This window comes from Canis aureus, chromosome 15, assembly GCF_053574225.1.
Source record: "Canis aureus isolate CA01 chromosome 15, VMU_Caureus_v.1.0, whole genome shotgun sequence".
Lineage (NCBI taxonomy): Eukaryota > Metazoa > Chordata > Mammalia > Carnivora > Canidae > Canis > Canis aureus.
The window spans coordinates 46,788,845-46,815,311 of record NC_135625.1 but is presented as its reverse complement, the minus strand read 5'-3'; the positions used below and the strand labels follow the sequence as shown (position 1 = coordinate 46,815,311).

The 26,467-nt window shown below is 56.1% G+C and overlaps 1 protein-coding gene across 4 annotated transcripts in view; it reads right to left on the bottom strand.

The window, feature by feature from the left end:
* The window catches only part of PTPRN2 (protein tyrosine phosphatase receptor type N2), a 723,767-nt gene that overhangs the window by 37,665 nt on the left and 659,635 nt on the right, over window positions 1-26,467 (bottom strand). For all 4 annotated transcript variants that reach the window (XM_077849498.1, XM_077849499.1, XM_077849500.1 and 1 more), the window contains 3 exons: window positions 26,197-26,344; window positions 12,153-12,226; window positions 5,529-5,606 (listed from right to left, as the gene is read on the bottom strand). In XM_077849498.1, the coding sequence (XP_077705624.1) occupies window positions 5,529-5,606; window positions 12,153-12,226; window positions 26,197-26,344 (300 nt within the window). The remainder of the gene's footprint in view (window positions 1-5,528; window positions 5,607-12,152; window positions 12,227-26,196; window positions 26,345-26,467) is intronic.

The window sequence follows — 26,467 nt, the reverse complement described above, 5'->3', positions numbered from 1 at the left end:
AGGAGGAGAAGGCAGGACAGGGAGGAGGGAGGGAGGTTGGAGGGAGGAAGAGAGGAAGAGGGAGAGGGAGGAGGAAGAAAGAGGAGGAGGGAGGAGGAGGAGGGAGGGAAGGGACGTGCAGGTGGACAGGGAGGAGAAGGAAAGACAGGGAGGAGGAGAGAAGGAGGGGGAGGGAGGAGGGGGAGGAGGAGGGAGGACGGAGGGTGCAAGGGAACCAAGGACACGTTTAGGCACAAGCAGCCAGGATGTCTTCAGCCATGATCCACAGTGTCTGTTGAACAAGACGCACGACTTGCCTGGGCCTGAGTTCGATGTCTGCCTGGAGGACGCGCACGCTCCGTGGTGGGCTCCCCAGGTGGGCTCATGGCCAGTCCTGCAGCCCCAGGCTGGGTAAGGCGGCAGGACAGAGGTTTTCCACCCTCCTTGAAGGTTGATGGGTTCATGTGCCAGAAACGCAACAACACAAAGTATTTGAAGTCAAACGTCCTGGATGATCCTGGGCGTGTGCAAGTGCTCGCACAATGGAAATCACAAATTACGTTTTTCCTAAGGAACTAACTCTCCCCAGTTCTTGAACTTCCTTTGATGTAATCCAGCAACGTGCTTCAAAACCAACGGACCCGTCAGCTAACAGGCTCAGTGCCCTGGAACCAGGACGGTCCCCAAACACTCGTCCCTCCCTCCATGTGTGACTGGAGCAAGTGTGGGCTGACCCATGATCCGTGGTGAGCATCACAGGAACAGGGCTTCGGGGATAGGCTGGAGCCCCGAGGCTGTGTGGTGTCAGCTGGAAGGGGGACGCTGGGGCCCCGGGTGCCTCTGCATGACCGGGTCTGCTTGGGGGGGCTTTGATGGCAACCCCTCTCAGGCGGCCGCCCCTTCCCTCTCGTGTCTCCAGACCAGACCCGGGCAGGTGTGTAGCCACGCTGTATGTGCCACTTGCTCGGGCCTGTTACACCTACCCTCCTGCCCCTGCCCCACCTCTGCCTCTGCTCCCCGAGGAGGTGCCTGGAGGGGATTGCTTGTGCTCTTGTCACCCCCTCCCCTGCCGTGGGAGCTGGTCATCGAGGGACACAGAGATACAAGCACTATTGAAACCAAGCCCATCACCGTGGGAGAAGAGAAAGTGTGCTTCCTGGGAGCCTCCCAGCAGCACGCCTTTGGAAAGTGGGATGTGGAACCATGGGCGGCCTCTTCTTGGTGACATGCTGATAGTGGTGTCCGTGAGGCATCCCCAGGCAGTGGCTGGACCCCGGGACTGGGCCGAGGTTTCCATCCCAAAGAGCTCACCCGTCAAGCAGGATGGAAGCCCAGAGATCCATGAATTGTCTTGGCTTGTGGAGAACAGGGTATGGTGTCCTGTGCATGTCCAGTGGGGTGTGGCATGGTTCCTGGGCTGAGGTGCTGCTGTGACCTCCTGGGGACTTAGTACCCAGCTATACTCTGCATCTGTAAACAGCCCTCATGGACCCCAACCTGGTGCCCTGTTGCCTGAATTTCTGGGTTAGAAGCTCCTGGTCTCCGCCTTGGAGGGACCCCTCTCCCTGTGCTGGTGAGTAAAGCTGCCACCGAGGGAAGCGCATAGAATATGACAGGAGGGGTGACCTCCTTTCTCAGATAGGGTCCCTGAGGATGAGGGGGGTGACAGGGCGTGACGGGGCGGCAGGAGGAGCTCCAGCTCTGTTCTGGGATATAGGAACCTGTGGCAGGAATGGCAGTGATGGGCCAAGTCCCCAGGGCTGTCCCTTCCTCCTGTAGCCCAGTCGTGGCCTGGCCATGGCCCATGGTCCCTGCTATGCCTCACAGAGATGTCCATCCTCCATGGAGGCCGTCCTGGCAATGCACTTGCCCCGTGGGCCTATAACACTGGCAGGTGCACGGAGCTCACCCCGTGGCCGCTTGAGACAATGTCTACACTCCAGGCCCGGGGATGGAGCACAACACAGCTACCTGGCCAGGGACGGGGCGATCCTCTGTGCACGTGGACTGTCCCAGCCATCAGACCCCAGTGGGCATGCCCGCAAGCCACGCCTCCAGCACGGTGCTTCTCTCCTTTCTGAGGAATGTGCGGAGTAAAACGCACCTGAGTCCCACAGAGCTGAGGGGAACCCTGCGGCCTGCAGCAGGCTGTGTAGACCTGGGACATCACGAGGCCCCGCGCACCAGCTGTCAGCGGGATGCGGATCGTGACCTGCTTTTATTGCCGTAAAACACACACACCATGACATGAACCCTCTTCGGCATTTGTAAGTGCAGACTTGAGTGGCACTGGTCCACTGGCAACTATCACCACCTTCCTCCCGCCTCCAGAACTCTGCTCCTCTGGCGCCCACCCTGGACTTCCTGTCTGCCTGGATTTGATTCTGCTCAGACCTCGTGGGGGGGGACCCTGGGGCTCAGGTCCTCGGGGGTTCTCAGAGGTACGGCCCAAGGTCTCCATACCCAAAGTGCCGGTGCAGGGGTCGCATACAGTAAGTGCTCGGAGTTACTTCCTTCTCTTCCTGCTCCTTTCCTTGCATGACCTGGACAAAGACCCCCCACCCCCCACCCCAACGTGTGTGTGTGTCTCTCAGGGCAGTTACACAGCACCCATTACACAGATGGGGACGTCTTCCCTGGTTCCAGCCTCAGGAGTGAGGCCCGTGGACAGCTGACCTTCACCACTTCCTCCTCCTCCTCTGCCCTCCTGTCCTGACTTCCCCCACCCCCATGCAGCTCATCAAGGACGATGACCAGAGCTTCTGGGTGCCTGCAGGCAGCCCCAGGTGTCAGCTCCTTCCTGGAAGTCAATGTAGAAGTACTGGAAGCCTCTGCATCTGGACGCGCCAGGCCTGGCTTGCTTCCCACTCCTGCCTGGCTCCTCACCCCCCTGCCCCGGCCCAGTGGCCTCTCTGGATTCCCACAATGCCCACGCATCTGTCACAGCAGCAGAGTATTAGCCTCCATCAATGCTCTTTTCTGAGCCTCTGAAACAGGCAGGATCATGTCCCTAAATGTCACACGCACCTGGAACCTGTGGCTGTGACCTATGGAAGCAGGGCCTTGCAGGTGCGCCCAAGAGGAGGCCACGCTGGCCAGAGGGACCATATGTTTAATGACCAGGACCTTCCAAGAGGAAGGGTGTTTGAGTACAGAATTGCAGACACCCTGTGGGGGGCCAGCATGCAGATGGGGGCAGAGGTAGGAGTGATGTGTCTGTGAACTGGGGGATGCTGAGCAGGGCTGGCCATGACCAGCAGCTGGAGACACATGCGCGAACAGGCTCTCCCGCGTAGCCTCTGGGTGGAGCCCCTCGGCCCATGCCTGAATCTCAGGCTGCTGGCCTCCTGTGGTTACGGCACGCAGCCGGGAGAGGTCGTGCCCCGCATTCCTCAAGGCTGTGGCGTCTGGGTCAAGGGCATTTGGATGAGACAAAGTTCCGATGGGACTCCTCAGCAGCCCCGATGTGCTGTTGTGTATGATAACCCAGGAGGGCGAGGCTGTTGCCCGCAAAGCCTTCTTGTCCCGGGACACTTGCTGCCACGTGGAAGGATGCCCGTGGTATCCTTCCAGGGCAGCGTGACCAATGCCGGCAGTGGCTCCTGATGTCCTGCGCTTGGTCATTTTTCTCACCTTACTTCACTTAAAGATGGCTTCTTGCACCCATGGACGTGTGCCCCTCGACATCAGACCTCTAGACCCTCAGGAGGCCACCTTATGGACCGCAGACCCTGACCCGATGACTCACCCCAACAGCCACATCCGTCCATAACAAGTGGCAAGAAAAGCATTGCAGCCGTTGCACTCGCAAACCACATGGCGTTGGGCAAAGCATAAGCCTCGATGTCTTGCAATGGCAAAGACTGTCAAAACACACACAGTCCTCAACATGGACCTGGTCTGCAGTTGGCGCTGGTGGATATGAGCAACTGTTCCACTGTCCAGTGTTTGAGTGCCCTAGAGAGCCCCATGCGTGCAAGGTGATGGCTGGCCCCGACAGCCGGGAGAAGTGCCTGCCGTGTGATGGCCAGCAGGAATCCTGTGGGTCTCCCCTGCTCTGCCACACAGCTTGGAGCCCTCTGTGTCCTTTCCTCCTGAGTGTCAGAGGCCAGGGAAGCACAAGTGAGTGGCAGAGTACGCAGCGGGGTCTCTCGGTGGGCTCCTGCAAGTGTCTGGAGAACCTCAGCACGAAGGTCCTACGTGAACAGATGGCCCAGGGGTGCTGAGCTCCCCGGGCTGGGAGGGACAACCTGCTGGGTGTGACACAGAGGAAAGTCGGTGCCTTGAGGGTAGTGGGACAGCCCGTCCCCACATGGCTCTAATGCCAGAGTTGAAGGGCTCTGAGCCACCATCACAGGTCTGGACAACGTAACGCTGAGGTTCGTTTTTTTTTTTTTTTTTTTTTCTTTTTCGGGAGTGTCAAGGCCATGAGGAAGAGCCAGGGGCTGGGCAGATGTGCCCCAACCTTGGTTTCTGCTTGTCCTGTATGCATGCGTCGACATACTTAGATGGTCTCGGAGCCCTTCCCGACGTCTCTGGACCCCCCTCCTCCCTGCTCAGGCCGTCCGCACGGTGGAGACAGGAACACTTGCCCTCCCATGGGTGGAGAGGCTTCAGAGGCCTGATTGGCAAGTTGGGGAATGGGAAGCAGGGGAGCACCTTCAGCCGGGTGAGGCATTTACTCTCAGAGCTGCCACACCAGATACTGACATCACCACTGGGGATCTGGAACCACCTGGGCTTTATGCCTCACCCCGTGGCCATGGGTGTGGGGTTGGCTATCTTGGGCCTGACAGGTGCTCTGTCTGCATGGCCATGGGTGCAGGGCTGGCTGTCCTGGGCCTAACAGGTGCCCCACCCTACCTTTTGCTGCTCTCTCAGCCTTATCCCCTGCTGGCTCTTCTGGGCGGAAGCCCAGCGGCGTGCCTGACACATGGGGGCAAGTGTGCAACCGTGCCACCTTCAAAGCCCATTCCCGCTTGGCCCTGTGGCATGGCTGAAGCCTGAGGAGGATGTGGGGGCAGGAAGGGAGGCCTCTCCCTCTCCCAGTTGTGCACCTAGTGGCTCACGCTCTTGGCGTCCCAGCCTCGGTCCAGGCGACCAGGACTGTGCCAGACAAAACACACTCGCTTGGCCTTTTGAATGCATTAAAGAGCATCGACAAGGAACAGAAACTAACGTGAGCACTGTTCTCTCCCCTCATAGGAGAGAACAACAGATAAGGACACATTTGAATGTAATACAATCACTTAAACGCTTATTAACACCACTTCTTTACGTTTCATGAAAGAAAATTGTACAGTGGTTAGAAAAGCAAGAGTCTCTAGAGCATTCGATGTCTCGGAGGGAACGTTCATACTCCAGTTTTGAAAAACAAGAGACTGATAATAAAAAACATTAAAGGACTCCCATACATCCTGAGGTTGTAACATCTGATGAGCACCACCTATAAACAAGTTTAAATTTACACCATTGAACCCATGGCCTTACTCACGATCAATTTATCAAGATCCCATTTTCAGAAAAAGTTTTGATTACAAAAGACTCACCTGCCAGAAGTCGGTGACGGTAGCAGGCAGTGGGCCCTGGGTTGCGATGTAGGCAGGATTCCTAGGGTCGTGATCCATCTGTAGGGATTAGATGATAGGCACAAAGATCAGCTTAAAAACTAGTAAAAACCAGGAAAGAAAGCAGGGGCTATGGAGGAAGTGGAGGTGGCATGTCGCATATGCCAAGTGCCAGCCGTGTCAGCACCAGAGAGAGGCCTGTGGGCGTGAGAAGGGCAGGCTGGCCTTCCTGCTCTCCCTTGGGGTTCCAACGGAGCTGGGCTTTGAGGCAGGGCCCCGGGGGCCCTGTACCTGGAGCCCTGTGACCGCACTGGCGAGCCTTCTTTATCCCTGATACTGGAGTGGCAGAGGCAGCACAAGCCAAGATGGAGACCAGGCCACTGAAGAGACCAGATGCCAGTAAACCAATAGGCTGGGCCGAGGCCGGGTGCGGGTGCACAGGGCAGGGTGCCACCAGGGGTCTGCTTCTTTGGGGTCAGCGGCTGTAGAGCGCTCAGCTACAGCCAGCATGAGTGGCCTCCACCCCAGCCACTGGCCTCCCCCACGCCACAGGCCAGCATGAGCAACTTTCCCTCTGGACATGGGCTCCATCTTGGCCACAGGCCTCTACTCAGGGCACCTGCCAGCATGAGTGGCCTCCACTCTGGCTATGAACCTTGACCCCAGCTGCCTGCCAGTGTGAGCAGCCTGCACGCCCACTATAGGCCACGTGCAGGGTTCAAATCCACAGGACCTCTGGGACAGATGCAACCTCGGCTCTCTCTGGTCAGGGTCCAGGCCCCTGAACCACCCTTCGGGCTCCTGGAAGAATTAATGAACGAGTGCATTCCGCCTCCCACGAAGAGTTAGCTCCTCTCATGCGGGAGCTTGTTTCTATTACCCGGAAAGGGGCGCTGGCTTGCCGGGTCACCCGGGGTCTGCGAACGTGGTGTGCGGGCACTCCAGGGGAGATGCGCCCACCTTCCAGCAGGTCGCACCTGATTCTGGGGCCACTGTGCTGGGCAAGGGGCCAACAACGCACCAAAGGCAGCACGTGGTTGTGGGTTTCCTGGCTGGTTGATTACAAGCAGCCTGCGAGCCTCACAGGAGCTGGCCTTAAACACCTTAATTACAACATTCAACCCAAAGACCGTCTAAGCAGGGAAAAGAAGGAAAATGGGCCCAGGGACAGACCCTGGACACGGCAGTAGGGTGGAAGTGCGGTCTGAGAGCCGTGAGATGGAGGGCGCTGCCCCGCACGGCCCCACCGTGGTCCGGAGTGCAGGGGCGTCAGCATCTCATCCCTATTGGGCAGCCTGGACAGGACCGCAGAACCCATCCCAGATGGGCAGATGGGGCCTCATGCAGGAACCCCACCCGGGACCCTCCCCCCAGGTGCCAGGCAGCTGCCCACCTGTCAGACCAGATTCCTTCCCATCTGGCGCCGGAATCCACTCTGCTGCTAGCAGGTCTTGATTAAAGGTGTAAGACGCTCTGTACTTATTAAAGACACTTGTGGAGAACACATTTCCCAATACAGTGAAAGAGGAGAGGGTTTCAACCATGTGTGGTGTTACGGTGACACACGAGGACACGGGCTGTGCGCCCCGCAGCCACCTAAACCACATGGCCCTGCACCGCCTCGGGGAGCAGCCCGAAAGAGGCACCGTCTCTGGAACGCGAGTGTCCCACCAGCACTTCCCGAGAGGATGGCTGTCAGCATAAAAGGGTGCGCGTCGCACCTTATAATTACGCACATTATGGGAAGAGCATCTAAGTCACTCCCACATGACAACGGTGGAACGCTGGCTGGTGAGGGGAGGAGGGAAATGCTTTCTCTGTCTCCAATTTAGCGATTCCCAATTAAAACTGGACCTCGATTCCAAATGCACCACAACAAACACAATACAGGTAAAATTACGTTACTCTGGCTGAAAGCCCCAATTAAAATGTTTCAGGAGAAAAAGCTTAGCAGAAAGAAGGGAGTTTTGATTTTTCAAAATACGCATTTGGGGGCGACAGCTATTTACAACAACCCCATCTCTTTCTAGCAAACAATTCTGCATAAAGAGCAAAAACCCCACCTCCTTTTCAAATCTGGTTTTCTTCTTTCTCGCCCAGAGCAATCTAGAGAGCACCACATTTGAAAATCGTTAGTGTGTTCATAGCAGCACACTTAGTCGCTTTCAAGCTGAGAAATATGTGATTAATAGTAAAAACATGAGCAGGCCTTTGGGAGGGTAAGACAAGGCAGCCTAGTGTGGGGGGGTCTCAGCTGCGTGCGCCCGTTGGAGCCCAGGCAAGGCTGCCGCCCTCCCAGCCCCCTCGGCTGCAGCCCCCGGCGGCCACGTGTGGGGCAGTAGATACCTTAACGATCACAGAGCAGCCAAAGTGTCATCAATTTAACAATGATTCAAAGACAATTAGAATTATTCCATCCTGTGCACACTCTGTTGAACAGAAAATAACTCTGGGCGGAAGCACTCGGTGCACGTGGCCCTCTCGCTGTTTGGTGCAATCTTCGGCCGGAAAAAAGTAAAGCATATATTTAACTAAATGAACAGAGGCTTTATGGTTAAGATTTCCAAGGCAAGATGAGTGTAATGAAAGGCAATGAGCTAAGTTTCTACCAACACCACCTGTTCCACCAGGAACCCCGGCCCGGGACCCCAGCACGTGGACCCTGGGCAGAGAACATGGGGCTGCAGCTCCCAGAGCCCCAGGCTGCCTCTCTCCCCACCCCCAATGGCTTTCCTGTTCTGCGTACAATGCTCTTTACTTGCACTTCCCTTACATTCCCAAACATAAACTCCTGTCGCTGGTCCTCAGACCCAGTGCCTGTAGGGTGGAGCGGGGTGGGTGGCGGGACAGTTGCAGGACCTCTGGGGCCTGCTGGCTCTGAGATTCCATGTGCAGATATGTGCACACTCATCTGTATGCCCGTGGGAGTGTGTAACCCTGAGGCTCTCCGTGAAAGCCCATGTGGGTCCACGCCTCGCCCTGGGGAACTGCGTCAGACAGGACCCTCCCCATGGGACCACGTGTCATGCCAGGCCACAGGGTGCCGGGTCCCAAGTATGGTGAAGACACAATTTTGCTTTTACTGTGTTTGTTTGTTTGTTTGTTTTTCCCTCAGAAAAAGGGAACCTGTTGGTGTCGAATCCCATGTCCCTGTGGCTGGCTGGTTCTTATGTGGCAGGGTATGGGAAAAGGGTGTTCCTGTCAATGTTTATTTTTTTATTATTATTTTTTTTTCCTGTCAATGTTTAAACGCACCGACATAACACCTCACACCTAGCCGTCTGCTCTAAGTTGCGAATGGCATTTATTAAATAGGTATGAGTGGTTTTTAGAAACTCTGAACTGCATTAAAAACTCAGCAATAGGGACACCTGGGTGGCTCAGTGGTTGAACATCTGCCTTGGGCTCAGAGCATGACCCCGGGTCCTGGGATCAAGTCCCACATCGGGCTCCCTGCATGGAGCCTGCTTCTCCCTCTGCCTGTGTCTGTCTCTGTGTTTCATGAATAAATAAAATCTTAAAAACAAAAACAAAAACACTCAGCAATGATTTCCCCAGTAGTACAAAGAAAAAAAGGTTTTTAAACTTGAGCATTCATCATGTCAAGACCAGGGACCTGCGTCCTGAGGCTTAAAGAGCTCGGCAGAGAAGCAGGTGGGCTGCTGCCATGTCCTGCGGGGAGAGCAGCTCTGTCCAGCCCGATGGCCTCGCCATGACTGTGACCCCGGGAGGGGCACACATGCTCTTACTCTGAAATCTCAGGGAGTAAACGTGCATGTTTTCCTTCTCTCGTCCTATCTGCCTGCCCCTGCACCTGCCTTTTCTGACATTTAGAGCAAATTTCACCAAACGTTTTCTTAAAAACAAGTGACTATCAGCCAGAGGTTTCAAGTTACAAGTTATTTTCTAGATGTCCAGTCTTCCTATAGGAATTTACTGAGAAACGGTGGCTTCCGTAATCGACAGCAAAAGAGGCTGACTTAGGAGCTGAAGCTATTTTCATATTTTCTTCTGAATTGAGATTTAAGTAAATTACAGAATGTAACACACACACATAGATGCCTGCTTGCAAATACTTCCTGAGAACCAGAAAGCTGGCCCCCATATTTGGCCAATTTCTCCTGATATTCGGGACATCTAACCGGTCACCCTTTCGTGAGGAGCCCACGTACACCTACCCACATTCTGAATTAAAATGTCAAACCATTTTTTCCCCTCCCTCCATAAACAGAGGAATGAAGGAGAAGTGTGGTTTCAAGGGGTGGGGGCATCTCAGGCCTGTCCCTGGCAAGGACATTTATGTGCTGCTTGGGGTGCCTGGATGCATCCTCAGGAACAGCCAGGCTGCAGGCCTGGGCGGTGCTGATGGGCTGCCCCACACACATGCTGTGCAGGAAAACAGAATTCCCATTTACTTTGGTGACCTTTGCTCTCAAAGCAAAGACTGCACGTTATTTACCACTGGATGACTTCCCTGGAATTTAATGAGGACCTTGTACAAATATGACAGATGTAATTATTGTAGTTTTATTCCATGCAGCCAGGGTCTTCTTGGGCTATAATTGTTAGCTTTGCATTGGGAATGCTGCTAGGAAGCTTGTTATCACGGCACCTTCGGTTATTTCAGAAAGAGGATGTACTGCGGTTCATCCTCACAACCCAAATTAGGAAAAGAGAATCGTGGCATGAATGAAGGGGAAAGAAAGGTTGCCTTAAATCTCTTCTCTTCCCTGGCAGCGCCTCCGGACCGAGTGCCTGCCCGGTGGGGTCGGGGTTGGGGGCGCCATCCTGCGTTTCCCGTAAGGGAAGGGTGGCGGGGATGGCAGAAGGTTCTGGAGCACCCTCACTGCTGAATGGCCCCCGGGGAGGACGCGGCTCCCGGACTGATGTTGCATTGCAGCTGGGGGTGACCGACAGCAGGAAGCTAGAGCCCATGAATGGGGGGTGGGGTGGGCATGCCCCAGCCCTGGACGTTCATCTTTTACACTTGAAAATAATTGCTTTGCTTCCCTTCCCAGCCCTGTCACATGGTTCGTGCTTGAGATGAGGCCGCCAGTAGGAGGGCATGGCTCTCTGGGCTGATCTGCAAGCCATCACCACGGCCCCGTGGGGACCCCATTGAGGCACGTACAGTTCCCCGCCTCACCAGAGACGATGCCCTACCCATGGAATGAGGCTTTGGCTTGATTTCTGAATCAGAATTAATGGAAAAATACTAAGCACAGCAGGGCATTTATTGAGAAAGACAGGGCGGCTCTGGATGAGAGCTTCGGGAACACAGATGGGACTGGCCCTTGGGGTTTCCTATGCTGGACCTAATGGAGCCACTCCTTAAAAATCACTGCAGGAGCTGAGCTCTGGGCTCAGGGAGTGTGGAGGGGGCAGCCGACCAGCCCTTAACCCAGTTTCTGGCAGTGAGGATGCTACTGTGCTCTCGCTGTGCATGGGAGGGGCTGGGAGAAGGGATCCGACCCTGGCATAGGGACTCCTAAGAACACACTTGATACAAATCTAACCAGTGGCTACAGGAATGTTCTAGTAGCAGCAGCAGCAGCTGCTTGAGATTAGGTGGCGGATGTTCTCACAGAAAGCCTGCTCTGGGGCAGGTGGGGTTGTTGGGGCACTGCGGGGTATGACTCACTGCCTTACCCAGCCCCCCACGTGCCCCCAGCAAGCTCCCAGGGCTGGAACCCTCCACACCTGGCTCTACCACATGCAAACTTGAGATTTGGTGAGACATCCTGACACTTCTCTGATGACCAGGGTTGACATACACACTTTACAGGGTGTGGAGGGGGTGGGGGCACATCAGCCTCCTGCAGAAGCCCCACCAGCTCCCAAAGTCTCTGCCACCAACCATGCTCCTTAACACACTCATCCCGTGGATGGACGCTCATTCCATGTACAATCATTCTTGCTCCACGTGGAAGAGCCAGGCTGGCGCCTGGGTCTGACCTTGGAGATGGGATTGGTCACTGTCAGGGTGCTCTGACTTTCCCTCCTATTGCTCTCCCGTGGGGTTCATGACAGGGGACACTGCTCCAGGTGTGGGCTGCAGGGGACTCTCTGGAAGCCAGTGCCTGGGGGTCATGGGGTCTCCTCCCGGGCGCTCTGTTCTCAGAAACAGAAAGCCCGGCCCCGGGAGGCATGGTCCTGTGCATGGCTGCTGCTTCTCTTGACAGAAAGGCCTGCCTGGAAACACCCCTGGCCTATGCACTCTGCCTTGGACCCTCCAGGTCTTTAACAAGGGCACAGTTTGGGTCTCATTTCTTCCATTTCTCCTGAATACATAAGGAACCAGTGGGTCTAGAAAACAGGAATGCAACCCACCACAGATTTTCCTAAAAGTCACGGGTTCCAGTCAGTAAAACAGCAGTAAACCATCTGCAGCCATGGCTGGGCCCCTCAAGCCAGCAGACCTAGGGCTGCTCCCACCTGGGGAGGACCCAGCCCAGGCCAGCTGCTTGAAGCTGGTCACCTGGTTAAGACTAATTACCCGGTTCACTAGTTGCCTAGTTGAGACTAACCCTCCAGTTGAGCCCAGTCACCTGCTGAGATCCCCCGGGCTCATGGCCCCAGGAGCAGGCCCCGCCAGAAGGTACTCACGATGGGGCTGGCGTTGATATAGTCTGAGCTGCTGTGGCTGTTCTCTGACTTCAGCAGGACCCTGGAGTGATCATCTGCAAGCAACCCCAAAGGCATAAAGTTAGATCTGCATACAGGCCTGTGTCCACGAGGGGCCACTCAGGGAAACAGCAGGTGTTGAATATGCTTCGAGGGCTGCCCGCTGTGACCCCAGTGGCCCTGCCCGGGACTCTGTCCCTGCCCTTCCATCCTCCATCCAGCTCCTTCCCTGTGACGGGTGGAGCAACAGGGCGCATAGGTTTCACCTGCAGAATTGAGGTATTGTTATGTTTTTCTTACACAGAATCCTCAAACCAGGATCAGGCGTTCCTCTACAGTATTTTATTTTATTTTTTTAAAAGATTTATGTATTTATTCATAAGAGACACAGAGAGAGGCAGAGACACAGGCAGAGGGAGAAGTAGGCTCTCTGCGGGGAGCCGAATGTGGGACTTGATCCCTGGACTCCAGGATTACGCCCTGAGCCAAAGGCAGACGCTTAAATGCTAAGCCACACAAGCATCCCATTTCTGCAGTATTTTATTTAGGATTTCCCTGTAACCAGCAGACACGTGTGGAGGCATATAGCAAATGCATGAGTATTAAGATATCAGGCAACTGTTCTCCACATACACTCATGTGCTCTGGAAATGGTCAAATCAGGAGATTATAGGACTATTCGGGGGAAAACAGGAGAAAAAGACAAAGTAGCTAAAGAAGGAAGAGAGATGGTGCAGGGGGGAGGCTCCGCACCCACGTGCCTCCAACATGCATGACGGCTCAACTGAGGTGGCGACTGGATGCATTGGTGGGGGTGAAGGGAGTGGGGCTGTCAAAGCTTGGAGTTTGACACAGGAATTATTCTTAATTCTGGTTCTGGAACAACCACCTCCCTGTGGACAGTGACTTTGCCTATCTTCAGGAACTTTCTAAGCCGCATCCTGAGGGACGTTGAGGAGGGGTGCGGGGAGCAGGGCGGTGCTGGTTCCTCCTGCTGACAGGCTCGGGGTGGGGTGGGGGATGCCCTGACAGCCCCTCCTTCTTCCCATTGTCTCTGGGGCTGCGGTCACTGTCTCTGTCCTCTGTGAGGTGCAGCTGGGAACCAAGGGCCACCAAACATGGCAGCACGCTCAACTCTGCCCTCTGCTCTGGTCCCTGCCTTTGGGCGCCACACACAATACCCATTTCTTTTCTTCTGAGACACTGAAGACAAGCTGGCTGGAGCCTCAGGAGCCAGGGAAGCACGGGGTCGTGTCTCGCCCCCGACCCGCATCTTAGCAGAGCATCCGCTTCTAGGCCCCCACCTGAGAGCAGCTTGGGCAGCAGGGGCAGGAAGGCATGGGGACATGGCTGTGCCTCAGGTTTCTTCCATTTCTCTAGGAGATTTTAATTTTTTTTTTTTAACAACTCTGGGGCTTGGAAACTTGGGTGAGTCCACTGGCCTGGACATCATCCTGTCGGTCTTAGTGGGATACCGACGTTAGCTTTCTCCAGTAGAGGAGAAGCACCCAGAGACGAGCAGGAGCACACAGGTGCTCATATACGCATGTCCACCCCACCCAAAGGCAGTGCAAACACTCAGAAATCACAATGGCAGCTGCCGAGGCCTTCCCCTAAGGCGTCAATAGTGATACAGAATCCTACTGCTCAGGCAGTGAAAATTGGCACAATTTCCAGTGGCTGGAAATTGAAATAAGATTTACCAGAAAAGTTGGTCAACTCTGACATCCCCACAAGTCACAAATGCTACCAAACGTACCGGGAGAGCTCCGTGCACCTGGTTCCACGTTGCCCCCGGCTCCCTTGTTGCTGTGACCGGTAGCCTGGAAACTTTGGCTCAGCCCTGCACGCCGGCATGCTAGCCATGGAAGGGCTTCTGCTGAGACTCGGGCAAACCGCCCCTACCCGAGACCCGTGTTCCCCCAAGGAGATGTGGAAGTATGGAAGGCAGCTGCCCCATCCAAGTCACAGGAGCATCGCAGCTGGATTCCTCTTCCCAGAGATGAGGCGACCAAGGACAAAGAAGTTTCACCGTCCTCCCCGGACCCATTCTGACTCCTGGATGTCTGCAGTCATCGGTCACTCGACTCCAGCCCTCCCCCTTCCCATGTCGGCATCTGTACTGAGGCTGGAGGGTTCTTCAGGACGCCAGGCTGTCATCTTGGTCTGCAGCTTTCCTTACCCCAACACCCTGCCTCTTGGCCTACTGGCCTGTTGTCCGGTGAGTGGAATGAGCTGGGACCCCATCACACTACCCCAAATGAAGTTCAGGAAGCCCAGTTCCATGGAGGGGTCCTTATGCATACCTCAAGATGGGAACCATGATGTGCTGCTCAGAAGCAGTTGCCTTCTAGCAGGATGCACCAGGTCTACTGTTGCGGCCTACACAGAATTCTGGAATAAAAAAAGCAGAGCTTCTGACTGCTTCCAGAGGGTTCCAGATGGCCTCCCAGGGGCCCTGCTCCATGGAATATGGTCAGCACAGCCAACTTCAGGCACTGCCGAGAGTGGCAATGGGGACCCATCCTGATTGTCAGAGAACCTTTCACAAAGAACAGTCACTGGCCAAGGGACGGCAGGTGTATTGGGAGGAAGGACTGCAGCCACCAGCCTCTGGCTTCAGGGGCACGCCGAGATGGTGCCAACATCACCCCGTTGGACAGGTGCAGGCTTGGGGGCTGCTGGGCACCCTCTACCTCCAAGGGGATGGATGGCACTGCCTGGCCTGAAAGCACCTGGCCAAGAGAACAAGAGCCAGTTGACTTTCCTAGTCAGAAAATTAAGAAAACACTTCACAAATTTGGGCATCTTGGTGAAATAAAAACGCAATCTAACATTTTTGCTTGGCACTCAGAGCTTGGCACTCTGGCGGCTGAGGGGATGGGCTGTTGGAGCACCTGAGCCTGGCTGTGAGGACAGCTATCCTTGAAGCTCATGTCCTGCAGGCCTAGGACAAGGGCTTCCAGAGCTGCAGAGTTCTGCTGCCTTCCCATTACGCTCTTGATTTTGTGGCAACACGCCGATTTCAAAATTAACAGTGAACTTCTTTTGTTTTTAATATTGGGCCATCTGAACTTCCATCTGAAACACCTAGAGTGGCATTGGAAGGGTCGGAGCGTGGCAGAGCGACATTCACATGGCAGGCACGGCCCAGGGGGTGTTTCCATGGGGTGGGCAACTCTCAACTGTTTGTGGTTCACTTGTCCTGTTCATCTTTTTCACAAAAGCTGATACGGAAGCCAACGAGCTGATGTCAGATTGAGTCTTTGTAAGGCAAAGGGTGGGCAGGGTGGCCTGGCAGGATTGCAGGTTCACTCAAGGTCGTCGGAGCAGGTTAGAGGTAAGGGTGGGGTGGGGCTCGGGAGCAAACTCTCCTCTCCCTTGCCTGTGCCCAGCAGACTAAGTGCTGTTCCTTGGGACGGCCAGTGTGAACACACACGCCTGCCTTGGCAGCAAATGACAATGACCCCAGCCACACAGCCAGGGTTTGCAGACACCTGGGTGCTTGAACTTCAGCTGAGGAGGGGGTGTGTCCTTCAGGGCCTTGGAGACTTTGCTGGGAAGCCGGGAAATGGAAAATTGGAATCTTCCTGTCTGCATCCGGGCCTCAGATGGAGTCATCTCTTGTGAGAGCCATGACTGTGAGTGAGGGGTGGGGGGAGCAGAAAAACACCCACCAGGAAGAAACTTGTTGGATTATGCGGCAGTGTGGTGCGGGGTCCTTTCCTCAACCCCTTGTTTGAGGGCGACATTCCAAGCTCCTCCAGCACTCCACATGCCCTACAAGTAGTTTCACACATCTTCTTTCTTCCTGGAATGCTGTGCATTCAGAACAGGGGCCGTGTCCCCCTTTTAGATCGAAGAAACCAAGTCCCGGGAAGACCCACTGATGGTCTCGGCAAAGGCCATGCAGCCAGTAGCTAAGAACCCGGGGCTTGAATCTCAACGCTGCCACCTGCTAGCCAGGTGGTATTTGGGTAAATTATTCAATATTTGGAAGTGTCAGAGGTGTCATCCAAAATGTAGGCTAAGGGTCTCTGGCCTGCGGGGTTGCCATGATGCTGCGTGCACTGTAATGTGGCATAAGTTCAAGACGACTGCTGGACACATACCTCACTGAGCAAAAGTCAGTTAAATTGGCAAAATTTATTTATGGTACGCTGTGTCATCAGTGAATATGAAAGGATTTTCATAAATGCCAACAGAAGACACAAGTTCTAGAATTTCTTCTTGATTATCAGTGGGACAAAGGACACGAGAAGATAGACTGGATGCTTCTGGATGGCTGTGGCTGAACCACGAGTGGGCACGTCCCCACATGTGCCGTCATCTGGAACACATCCCCCGAAACCCAAGGACGGAGCATGGAGGCTCCCTTTGTCCCTAATGTGTCTGGTAACACGAAGGGTGGTGTTGTTTTAGGCATCCTGGTTACATCATTCAAGCCACGTGAATTGATGGATATGGGTCAGCAATCTTTACCCCACGGCAGATGAGTTCCTGGACGCTGAGTGCCTACGGATCAGGTGTGCGTGGGTCGCTGGAGGACATGGGCTCCGCACGAGGGAAATCTTCACCTGAGCGCTTTGCTAATGTCCTCATGGGGCTTTCCAGGGGTCTTGACCCTCTCTCAGGCTGGCTGGATGCTGTTTCCTTTACTTTGATGGTGTGGTGAGTGACCCTCTGGCGCTCTGTGCTGCGGGGTCAGAGTTCCGAGTCTTTAACTTCAGAGAAAGAAGCTCAGTGGTGTCTGCGACCACCATTCTCTGACTTCATGGGTCCACGGGTGGTTTGGTGTCCTGCAGGCACGTTTGGTGTCCTGCAGGTGTTCCTGGAGCTCTCCGCTCCCATCAGTCTATCAGCTGTTGAGGTTGCTCTAATGATCCTCGCTGTCTACACACTTGACGGTCCTCGCTGATTGGGACTCGTCATAGCAGAGCAAAGCCATACATTTCTGTACTGTTTGCTTCAGGACCTAGTGGCTTCACAGACAGTGGGACCCTCCATAGCTCTGGGAAGCTGAAGACCACAGTGAGATTAGGACACATGCTTGCTCTGAAGCCTAAGTCCTCTCTGGAAGGGCCAGCTCAAGCTTCTCCCCATGGGCTTCCCTTCCTCAGTCAGTGAGCTGCTGGACATTCTCAGCTCAAATGACAGAGATCATCAAACCTCCAGGAGAGAAAGCAACAGGGCTCCGCTCGGTACCTCCTTGGACCAGCACATGGTATTGCATTTGGGGCCCAGCCTCACCGCACCCTCCTGCATCCAGAGCTGGTGAGAGTGCAATCCCTTCTGTCTCTCTGCCCGTCACCCGGCACAGAGGCTCATGTGGGCACCCATGGCCCCAGACGCAGCAGAAGGACGTCTGAGGGTCCCCCAACAGCCTGCAGTGGCTGGTCACCAGGGCCAGTCTCCCATCTCGTGGCTTCAACACTTTCATTCACACCTTGGCAGAGCTCCCAGAGATATCCCCAAATAGGACTGCCCACATACCCTGCAGGTGAATAACTGTGCAGAGGATGAGGAGGTGCACAGCCGGACACCCATGCCGGAGGCAGTTCCGACCACATGCTGGCCTCACCCTCCACTGTACAGCTTTGAGGAAGGGGCACAAATGGGCACGGCTGGTGTGCGGAGCATGGCATGAGCAGGAGCCGACTCCAGTGGTTCCAGTGTCCATGGCCTGGTGCTGTCTATCCAGCCCTGGTGGGCAAGAGTTGAGCCGTGTAACCCTGGTCTCCATGACAAAAGATACGCTGGCATCCCTGCCCCCAGTACCTGAGAAAGGACCCCATGTGGAGGCGTCTGGTGTCCTCACAGGAAGAGGGAATTTGGACACAGACAGATGTGGAGGACAATGATGTGTGTGCACGCTGAGTAGAGAGGCTGGAGCGTCCCACTCCAGGACTGAGAATCAAAGCCTATCGTTTCCACTGAGGTCGGTGGTCTCACAGTGTTCGGGCCCCCCCACCTAGAGTTGGGTCTCCCTCCTGCTCTGGCTTCCTCACGACTGGCTGGCCTGCCCTGCACCAGGCTTGTCTCGCCTCCTCTGACCCAGGTTCTGAGAGAAGAACCCGGATGATTAAGACGGGTCCTGCCGGCAGGAAAGAATCAAGATTCGCTGGGAGCACTCAGTCAGCAGATGTCTGCGGCGCCTGTGAGCCGGGTCCCAGGGGAGGAGTGGGCGCTGTGTGAGTGCCCTTCCCATGCTGGTCATGGGGCCTCGTGTGCACAGCACCCATGCAGGGTGTCATGTCAGGCACGGAGACCAATGTGGAGGGAGGCGATGAGGCCAGCTTCTGGCGGGGACGGTCTGCATGCAGTTACAAGAGTACAGACACCACCCAGCACAGCCGGTGAGACCAGCAACCGGGGCACACAGATTTCACATCTACTCACACGAGGAACACATGTGGCTGAGCTGAGGAAATGCACAATCTACAGGTGGCAGAGTGAGCGGCTCCTGCAGCCTGTGGGCGATGGGTGATCACGTGTATTCAGAGTCGAGAGAGCTGTGTTTTGTTGAGAACACAGGCCATCCCACCTGCCTCTGTGCTGGCCAGGGTGGGGCAGGCACAAGCTGTCATCCTCTAGGGATAGTCCTGACACCAGAAGGGGACCTGGGCTGGCACAGTGACCCCTGACCTTGGTAACACTGAGACATTATCACCCCCAGGCCTTGCCAACTAGGACACTTCTATGAAAGCGGAAGAAGAAGGCTCAGCAGGAAGCTTGCTGATAAGCACCACAGAAGATTAAAGCATGACGGGTAGTGGGGGGAGCATCCAGACATCCAGACCCACAGAACAAGCCCTCTATGAGGGACCAGGGGTGTGGCCCTGGGGTCGGAGGAACATGGAACAGATGCAGGAGTGGCTTCCTCTGTCCCTGCGGCAGGGCCTGAGTGGCCAGCACCCCACACCCACGGGAGCACCGTGGCTGGCCTAGTGCCACCAGGGAGAGTGAGCTGCTGGAAAGCAGGTGGATGTCGGGCAGGATGAGACTGCGTCTGGGTGGATGCTGCTCACTGGGGAGATGGGGTGCCCTCCACGTCCCAAGGGACCGGCCTGGGTTCTCCCTGCAGGCCCGAGCTCAGCTGATACTGCGGCAGGTGACCGCTCCGTCAGGCACAAAGTTATCCCCCAGACCATCTACACCTGAGACCCTGGAAGAGCCCCTCAGGATGGGACCAGGCCATTGTCTGGGCCAGCAGACAGTTGTGCAGGTGGTGTGGCCGCTCCTTCAAGTCCATCACAAGCTCTGCACAGAGACACGGTTCCACGGTCCCCTGTGGGAGCTACGGCAGCTGGGTGAGGAGAGCATGGTGGGCAGAGGCGTGGACAGGCCAGGTACATCTGGCTGCAGACACCTGACAGTCACTCATTACACGGCTGCAGTCAGAAGCCTAAAGTGAGTTTTAATCGAGGTGCAGGCAGGCTGGTCCTGAGGGTCCAGGGAGAAGGTGCCTCCTTGCCTTCTCTGGCTGAGATGTGCCCATGTTCCTGGCTTGCAGCCTCTCCCCTTGGCCTTCCTCCTGCACGCACCCCTGCCCTAAGTCAATGTCCACTGATCAGTAGACCCTTGTCCTGTCTGCCACGTAAATCCCCCTCCCTCGCAAGGACACAGTAACAGCATCTGGGAGGCTGGAACATGGGCATCTTGGGGCCACTACTCTGCTGGCTACGCTCAGCAAACTGACATATAATCCATTGGAGACTCAGGGCCTCTCCTGAAAGCAAATGGGCTCTGTGATCCCAGGTTCCCCCGCCTGTTACGGACCGTGTGGCCAGGTGGGTGATGCTCTCCTAACCCTGTTCAGAAGGCACCGTGTGGGCGAGGTCAGCCTCTGAGCTGAAGGAAGGCCACCGTTTGCTGGACACCTCATTGTGCCATGGGCATGGGGGCCCTCCAGGCCAATGGGAGTGACGTGATAAGGAGCAGAGGTGGGGGGAAGCAGAGGGGGAAGGAAGGAGGGGAGCATGGGGTTAGGAAGGGGAAGTGCAGCTTTAAATCCAGACTCCCTGCTGACACCTGCATTCTAGAAGTCCACCAGGCACCGGTGCCACTTCTCACCTGCACTGAATTCTAATAAGGAAAAAAAATCTGCTAAATGGATGGTGACCTTGAGTGCAGAGCGGCCAACTTCTCTGAAAGTGTTAGGCTGCCAAGAAAGAAAACACTGGCTGGACATTTCTTGTAAGCAGATGAGAGAACCTTGTGCCAGGGGCTCTGGAAGGGAGCCCGGCCACAGGGAGACGGAAATCCTCAGTATCACACTCCGAGGCACAACCACCAATATCCCAAGTATGGAGAGGAGAGCCAGGCACTGAGGAGAGGGAGCTGTGTGCAGACGCACGTCAGGACGGGGGCACATGCGGGCACAAACCTCACAGGATCAGCATCAGGCAGGCTGACGTCTTCAGTGGGTTGGTGACAGAAAGAGTCTTCTTCACTGCGTTTGTTTAAAACCTAAAGATCTCACTGGGGACAGAACCTCTGCTGGTGTGAGTGAAGGCATCGTAACAGGCAGTGTAGACCAAACGGGTTGGATCATGGTTCTGCTGCGACCAGCAGGCACAGAGAAGGGGGCAGGGTTGGCAGGGGGTGGGTGGACACCACTCACTGACCACCCGACTTCCAGGAAAGGACACAGGAGCACGCTCACTGCTCATGTTCACGGCAGCCACGTGGAGACTGGCCCAGATGCTGTCAACCTCATGGTGTCCCTGGGCCTTGCGCCTTGGCTGTGTGGCCACAATGGGGGTGGGCAGGGGACAGCGGGCCTGCACCTGGCAGGTGAGCTTCCCGCTGGCCTCCCAACAGGCCCATCTGTGACACGGGAATGGGAATGTGGTCAGTAGGACAGCAGCTTCCTTCAGGACAAGTCACATCAGGAAACAAACGGGGGTTGTTTCAAAGAGACTACGGAGGTGTAGAATCCAAAGGTGATGAGCCTCGGTCGGGTCATGGTAGACAAACAAATGGCCGTTGGGAGGTGCCCGGGACGCCGGGGACCCTGAAGATGGGCGGGGATCGGGTGCTGTCGGGGAGCTACAGCTCACGTTCTTGGTTGTAACAACAGGGCTGCAGTAACGGTGGAGAACGCGCTCACTCCTAGGAGGCGCAGACTAACATTTTTACGTAGTGTCACGATGCCTAAAACTTTGAAATAGTTCAGCTAAAAAAACAAACAGAGGATACACACACGTTGAGCAGAATCAGCCATGTCCTGACTGGCAGCCAGGAGTCTGGGTGGTGGTGTGTCAGGGACCCTGCAGTCATTTCTCCCTGAGCGTTTCAGAACTTCCAGAGCAACGCGTGTGGAGGAAAACCCTGCCACGCCCGTGACGTCCCTTGCTTGCAAAGGGCTGCAGGGCTGCCCACAGGAACCGCCCCGGTCGGTGTGGCTGCTGCGCAGTCGGCTGGAGGTCAGGAGGCCGGCCCCGAGCAAGCTGCTTCAGCTTCTCCAGCTCTGGCTCTTCTCCTGCCATGGGGAACATGCAACCAGAGCCTCCCCAGGCTCGTGAAGACAGAGTCTGCCGCTCGTTCCCCCGTGGCTGCTGTGCGAGCACTCGAGGAGCAGCACAAACAGCCACCTGCCGTCCCGGCATGGGCCTGCGTCTGCATGAATGGGGCCTGTGTGGGGCAGCGCCCCTCGTGGACCTGCGGACGTGCTTTTACAGATGACTCAGAGACACGTAAACGTTTATAAACTGTGTGGACAGCAGAAAGCCGAGACAGGGTTGCTTCTACGTTGAAAAATCTTCCTGTTTCTGAACAAGGATCTGCTGCCAGAGAGGAATGCAGAGCGCCTCTAAAGCACGTCTGCAAGGACGGGTGGGGCTTGGGGACCCGGTGACAGAAGACATGAGCCAACCTCGTGGCCTGTGATGCGAGCCCACACCTGCTGCCCTAGGCCCTCGGAGGAGCCACGGCGCATCGCTCTGGCCCAGGAAATGGCGCTTGTCCAGAGGAGGCTGGGCCAGCTGCCGGCCGTCGTCAAAGGCCCCGGCCCTGCACCTGCCCTGGGCCCCCCGACTCTGGGCCCTTATGCAGCACTGGGTGGCAAACGCTGAGCCGTGGGGGCGGCTGGGCTCTGCTCCAGGGAACGAGTAATGAGCTTTGAGGGGTTCACTGGTGCCGACGGTCACTGCCGCCCTGTTCTCAGAGGCAGCGGAGTTGGGGCAGGTGGGGACAGGGAGGAACACCCCTCCTAGGCCCCTCGGGACACGGCCCTGCCAGGACCACATCTTGTCTCCTGAAACGCCATTTCTGCCTCTTCCTGGCATTCCTTAAAGACAAAGCTGCAAACCCCAAAAAGCCACTTCTGCCTCCTCTGGCCTGTGATGCAGCGGTTGGCCGGTCATCTTCTGTTCGCACCAGCGGACTCGCAGCTCTGACACTCACAACGGCTGCTGTGTCAGGAGTGCAGGAGTGTCTTGGGCCCAGGAACCTCCTCATCGGGGTGACGTGTGTGCAGAGCCCTTCACATGAGGGCAGAGGTCCCATGTCAGACCCGGGAGGCATCCCTTGACCCCTGGTGACCGGCAGACCAGGGTCTCTGGCTGACCCAGGTCCCTCCTCCATGGGGAGACTGCAGAGACTCATTGAGAAAAATCCTTGTAAATCAAAGGCTTGTTTGGAAGGAAAGGACTTCCCGTGTGTTCTAAGGGAAGCAGGGCTCAAAGTTCTGGCGTCATGTGTGAATTTGGGGTATTCATCTCTGAGGAAGTTTGACATTTTTGCGCATTTTTTCCGACCCGGGTGAGGGCACAAGCACACATGGACCCCAGCAGCGGGCATGGGTTTAAGTCCCTGGGTTGTCATCTATGAAGTGCGGGGTGATGCCCGCCTCCCCAGGGGCTCGGGGCATAGGCCTCACACGGGCTCCCCGGGCAGGGGCAGCACCTGCTCTGCTCAGGGGGCAGTGTTCACGAGTGGCTGAGCCTACCGCTGCCCTGCTCTCGGGGTCTGCCCTCACCTCCGCCTGGCCCCGCTGCCAGGCTGAGCAGGGGTCACTTAGCACAAAGCCCCAAAAAGCCAAACTGGGGCAGCTCTGTGTGGGGTGTCCTTCACTCTGTCTCCACATCTCTGCGTCCTGAGCTGCTCGCTCTGTGCTCTCCCCTCTACGTATTCCTGGGTCTCCACCTATTTCTTGGTCTTGTCTTTGTCACACAAAATTAAAAAAAAAAAAATATGTATATACGTATTTTTTGTTTAAGATGATGCACCAAAATAGCACCATATTCCTGTTCTTAATTTAAAGAGCAGATGAGCAGAATATTGCATAATCCTTGTTAAAAATTCAAACACATTTAGAAAGCGCCTGAGATTCTTTAAACTTCTGTGATGACACAGCACCAGTTAATCGCCTCATAAATTCTCCTTTAAGAGATAGTTTGGGAGAAGTAGCTGGGAGGTCCAGGCTGTCGGGTTGGCAGGGTCCACGTCCTGGCCCCTTTTGAGTTTCCCACAGGACCTGTAGGGCTGAGCTCCAGGAGGCAGGAGAGGCATCTGAGGTGGGCACGGGGGCAGCGGGAAGCCCCGAGAGTCCAGCTGGTAGACTGTGGATGCCAATGGGCATGCATCGTGGATTCAAGCAGGCACTTTCCTGCATGGAGGAACCACTGCAGGAGCGCGTCCTCGCAGGGGGAGGCATGGAAGCAGGAGGACGGGAGGCCCGGCCACGGAGGTCCTGGCCCAATGCATCCAAGGCCCCATTATATCAGGCAATGGGGGAGCTGGGGGTCTCAGCGCAGGAAGCAGCTGCAGGGGCAGCTGGCTCCCACAGACCCCCCCCCCCGGCAACAGCAGGGGGACACCGGGGAGGAGTACATTCTGTGCCGATGGACATTAGCACGGGCCTGTGGGGGCCGGGGGTACAGGGAACCCACTCTTCTCAACACCTTGCACGTCCACCACAGAGCCGCTTCTGGACCACAGAGTGAGCGCCTGACCATGGGAAGCAGGATTTCAGAAAGGGCAGGCAGTGACCTCCGGTGGATCCTGGCGAGACCAAGAAGGTCCATGCCGTCCCCCTTGTGTCCCGCCTGGGAAGGGGCACAGCTGAAATCCGTGGGAAGGCTCCCCCTACAAGTGGACAGGGTGGAGGCGTGGAGGGCACAGGGGTCCCTGGGGGTCATCACGAGAATGCTTCTGAAGCCCTGACTTCCAGGACCGGCAGAAGGGTCCCTCCACGACCCCAGATGGTGAGGAGCCCTGGGCCAGGCCACTGCGGCGGGGGTGCCGGCCACCTCACCCCAGCACCACGAGGAGGAGAAGGAGGCTCTGGTCAAAGGGCGGGGGTCAGGGCTCCTGGGGCCATGGGGCAGGACGCTCTGCTGTCACTGAGGGCCTAGCCAGCGGGCACCTGCCACCGCGGTCTGCGTTTGCACTGTTGAGGGAGAGGCTCTAAATTTTAACATTTAACCACAGGGCGCCTGATGGTCCACGTATGCAACCGACCCAAGGAGATGTGCCAGCGAAGCCTGCTGCGCATCCATCTGCCCTGAACAGCAAGTGTTCAAGACACAGGTGGAGGCCTCCCCCTCACAGCCCAGGTCATCTGCAGGCCCATTAGATCATCACACAGCCCAGCATCTGTCAGTGCCCCCCTCCCATGCACACAGTAGGTACTTAATAAATATGTCAGTCAACTGCAGGTTTTTGTTATTTTTTTCTAGATATAAAAGCTCCTGTTTTCAAAGCTCTTCAGGGAAAACCCCCAGATCTCATGAAAGCAGAGGCCCTGGCCTGAATCCCCACTGAACTGTTAGAAAAAATCATGCCCAGACATGCATTCAGCTTTCAAGGGTCTGCAGTGCCTCTTAGTGTCCGAGGCAACACAAGGGGCCAGCTTTTAATCTTGTGGACCTGTAAACTTGGGTCAGATCCCCGCCATTTACCGTCAGAACATCCATCTTGGCCTCTGCGGGGCCAGGTGGGGGGGGGGTCAGGAGAAGGTTTGTGCCCCGGCTCTGGGGGGGCACCAAGCTCTGAAGGGCCTGGACACAGCATGTGGGACACAGTGGGAGGGGAGGGGCACCCTTCCCCTCCGTGGATCCCGATCTTGCAGAGAGCGTGGCTTTGATGTGCCCCCCAAGCTGTCAGCCGACAACAAACATGGAGTGATGTTCGAGGCATGCACAAGTACGTGTTGTCTGCAGTCACTAGGATGGCCACGGGGGAACTCCGCATGCACGTTTGCTGCTCATGCAGTCAGCATTCGGTGAGTGTCTGTTGATGTCCAGCACTCGGGTCATAAACACAGCTCACAACCCTTTCCTCTCTGCAGGGTGGGCTTGTGCACTAATCAGAGTGCAGGCCCGGCCTGGAACCTGCTAGAACAACGGAGGTTGCTGAGTTTAATCACTAAGCGACACGAGAGGGGAAGGAGCCCCGGTGGCTGGGGAGGTGCAGGCTGAGCTGGTCTGTTTGCATCCTCTGTGGGCCTGTCCATCTGGATGTCGCTTATGGAACACACCACACATGATATGAGCCTGTCTCCTACTCCATGCAGGTGGCCTCAGGCTTTAAAGAACTGGCGTCATTCTGTGTCTCTTTCTGTGGGTGATTCCCAGCTGGGGAGGGGGTCCTCCACACGCGTGTTGGGATAAGCGTGCGGCTGCAAGGTCACTGCTACCACCACCACCCACGTTGTGCCCGCAGTGTGATAGGCGCTGTGCTTGCTGTCCTCAGGGCCTGAGGATCTCAAGGACAACGGGGGGGATCCCAATTACAGGCAGAGAGGAGGCTCAATGAGACTAAGAAATGACTCTCAAATTATGCAGTAATGGCAAACAGAGCAAGTGTTGGTTGGGATGTCGACATCCTCAACCCTGGGCTGTGCTACTGGACCACTACGGAAGAAACTGATTCCATTTTTAGGCCGGGGACAGCCTCACAGCCACGAGAACAGCAGCAGAGACACAAGAGAGAATGGGAAGGTACAGCCCAGCCCTACCCAGCACCCACCTCCCCATCTCCCACCCCACCATGGCCCAGGAGCCCCACACTGGCTACGTACAGGTCAGCACCGCCGGGCAGCGGTTCTTCGGCACATTCTCCTCCCTCTGGGCCACGAGCGAGCTGTTGGGCTCGGCCTGGTAGGCACACAGTGCCTCCCACTCCTTCTCTAGCCGGTTCTTGTTGTTCAAGTGGTCCTCCATGTAGGCCTGAAATGGAAAGCAGAGGGTCAGGGATTGCTGCCTACAGCAACGTCGGGTCCCTGGCATGACCTGGGACATGCTTGCAGCCCACAGAGGTCACAGCCCTCACTCCCGAGTGCATGAGTTAGG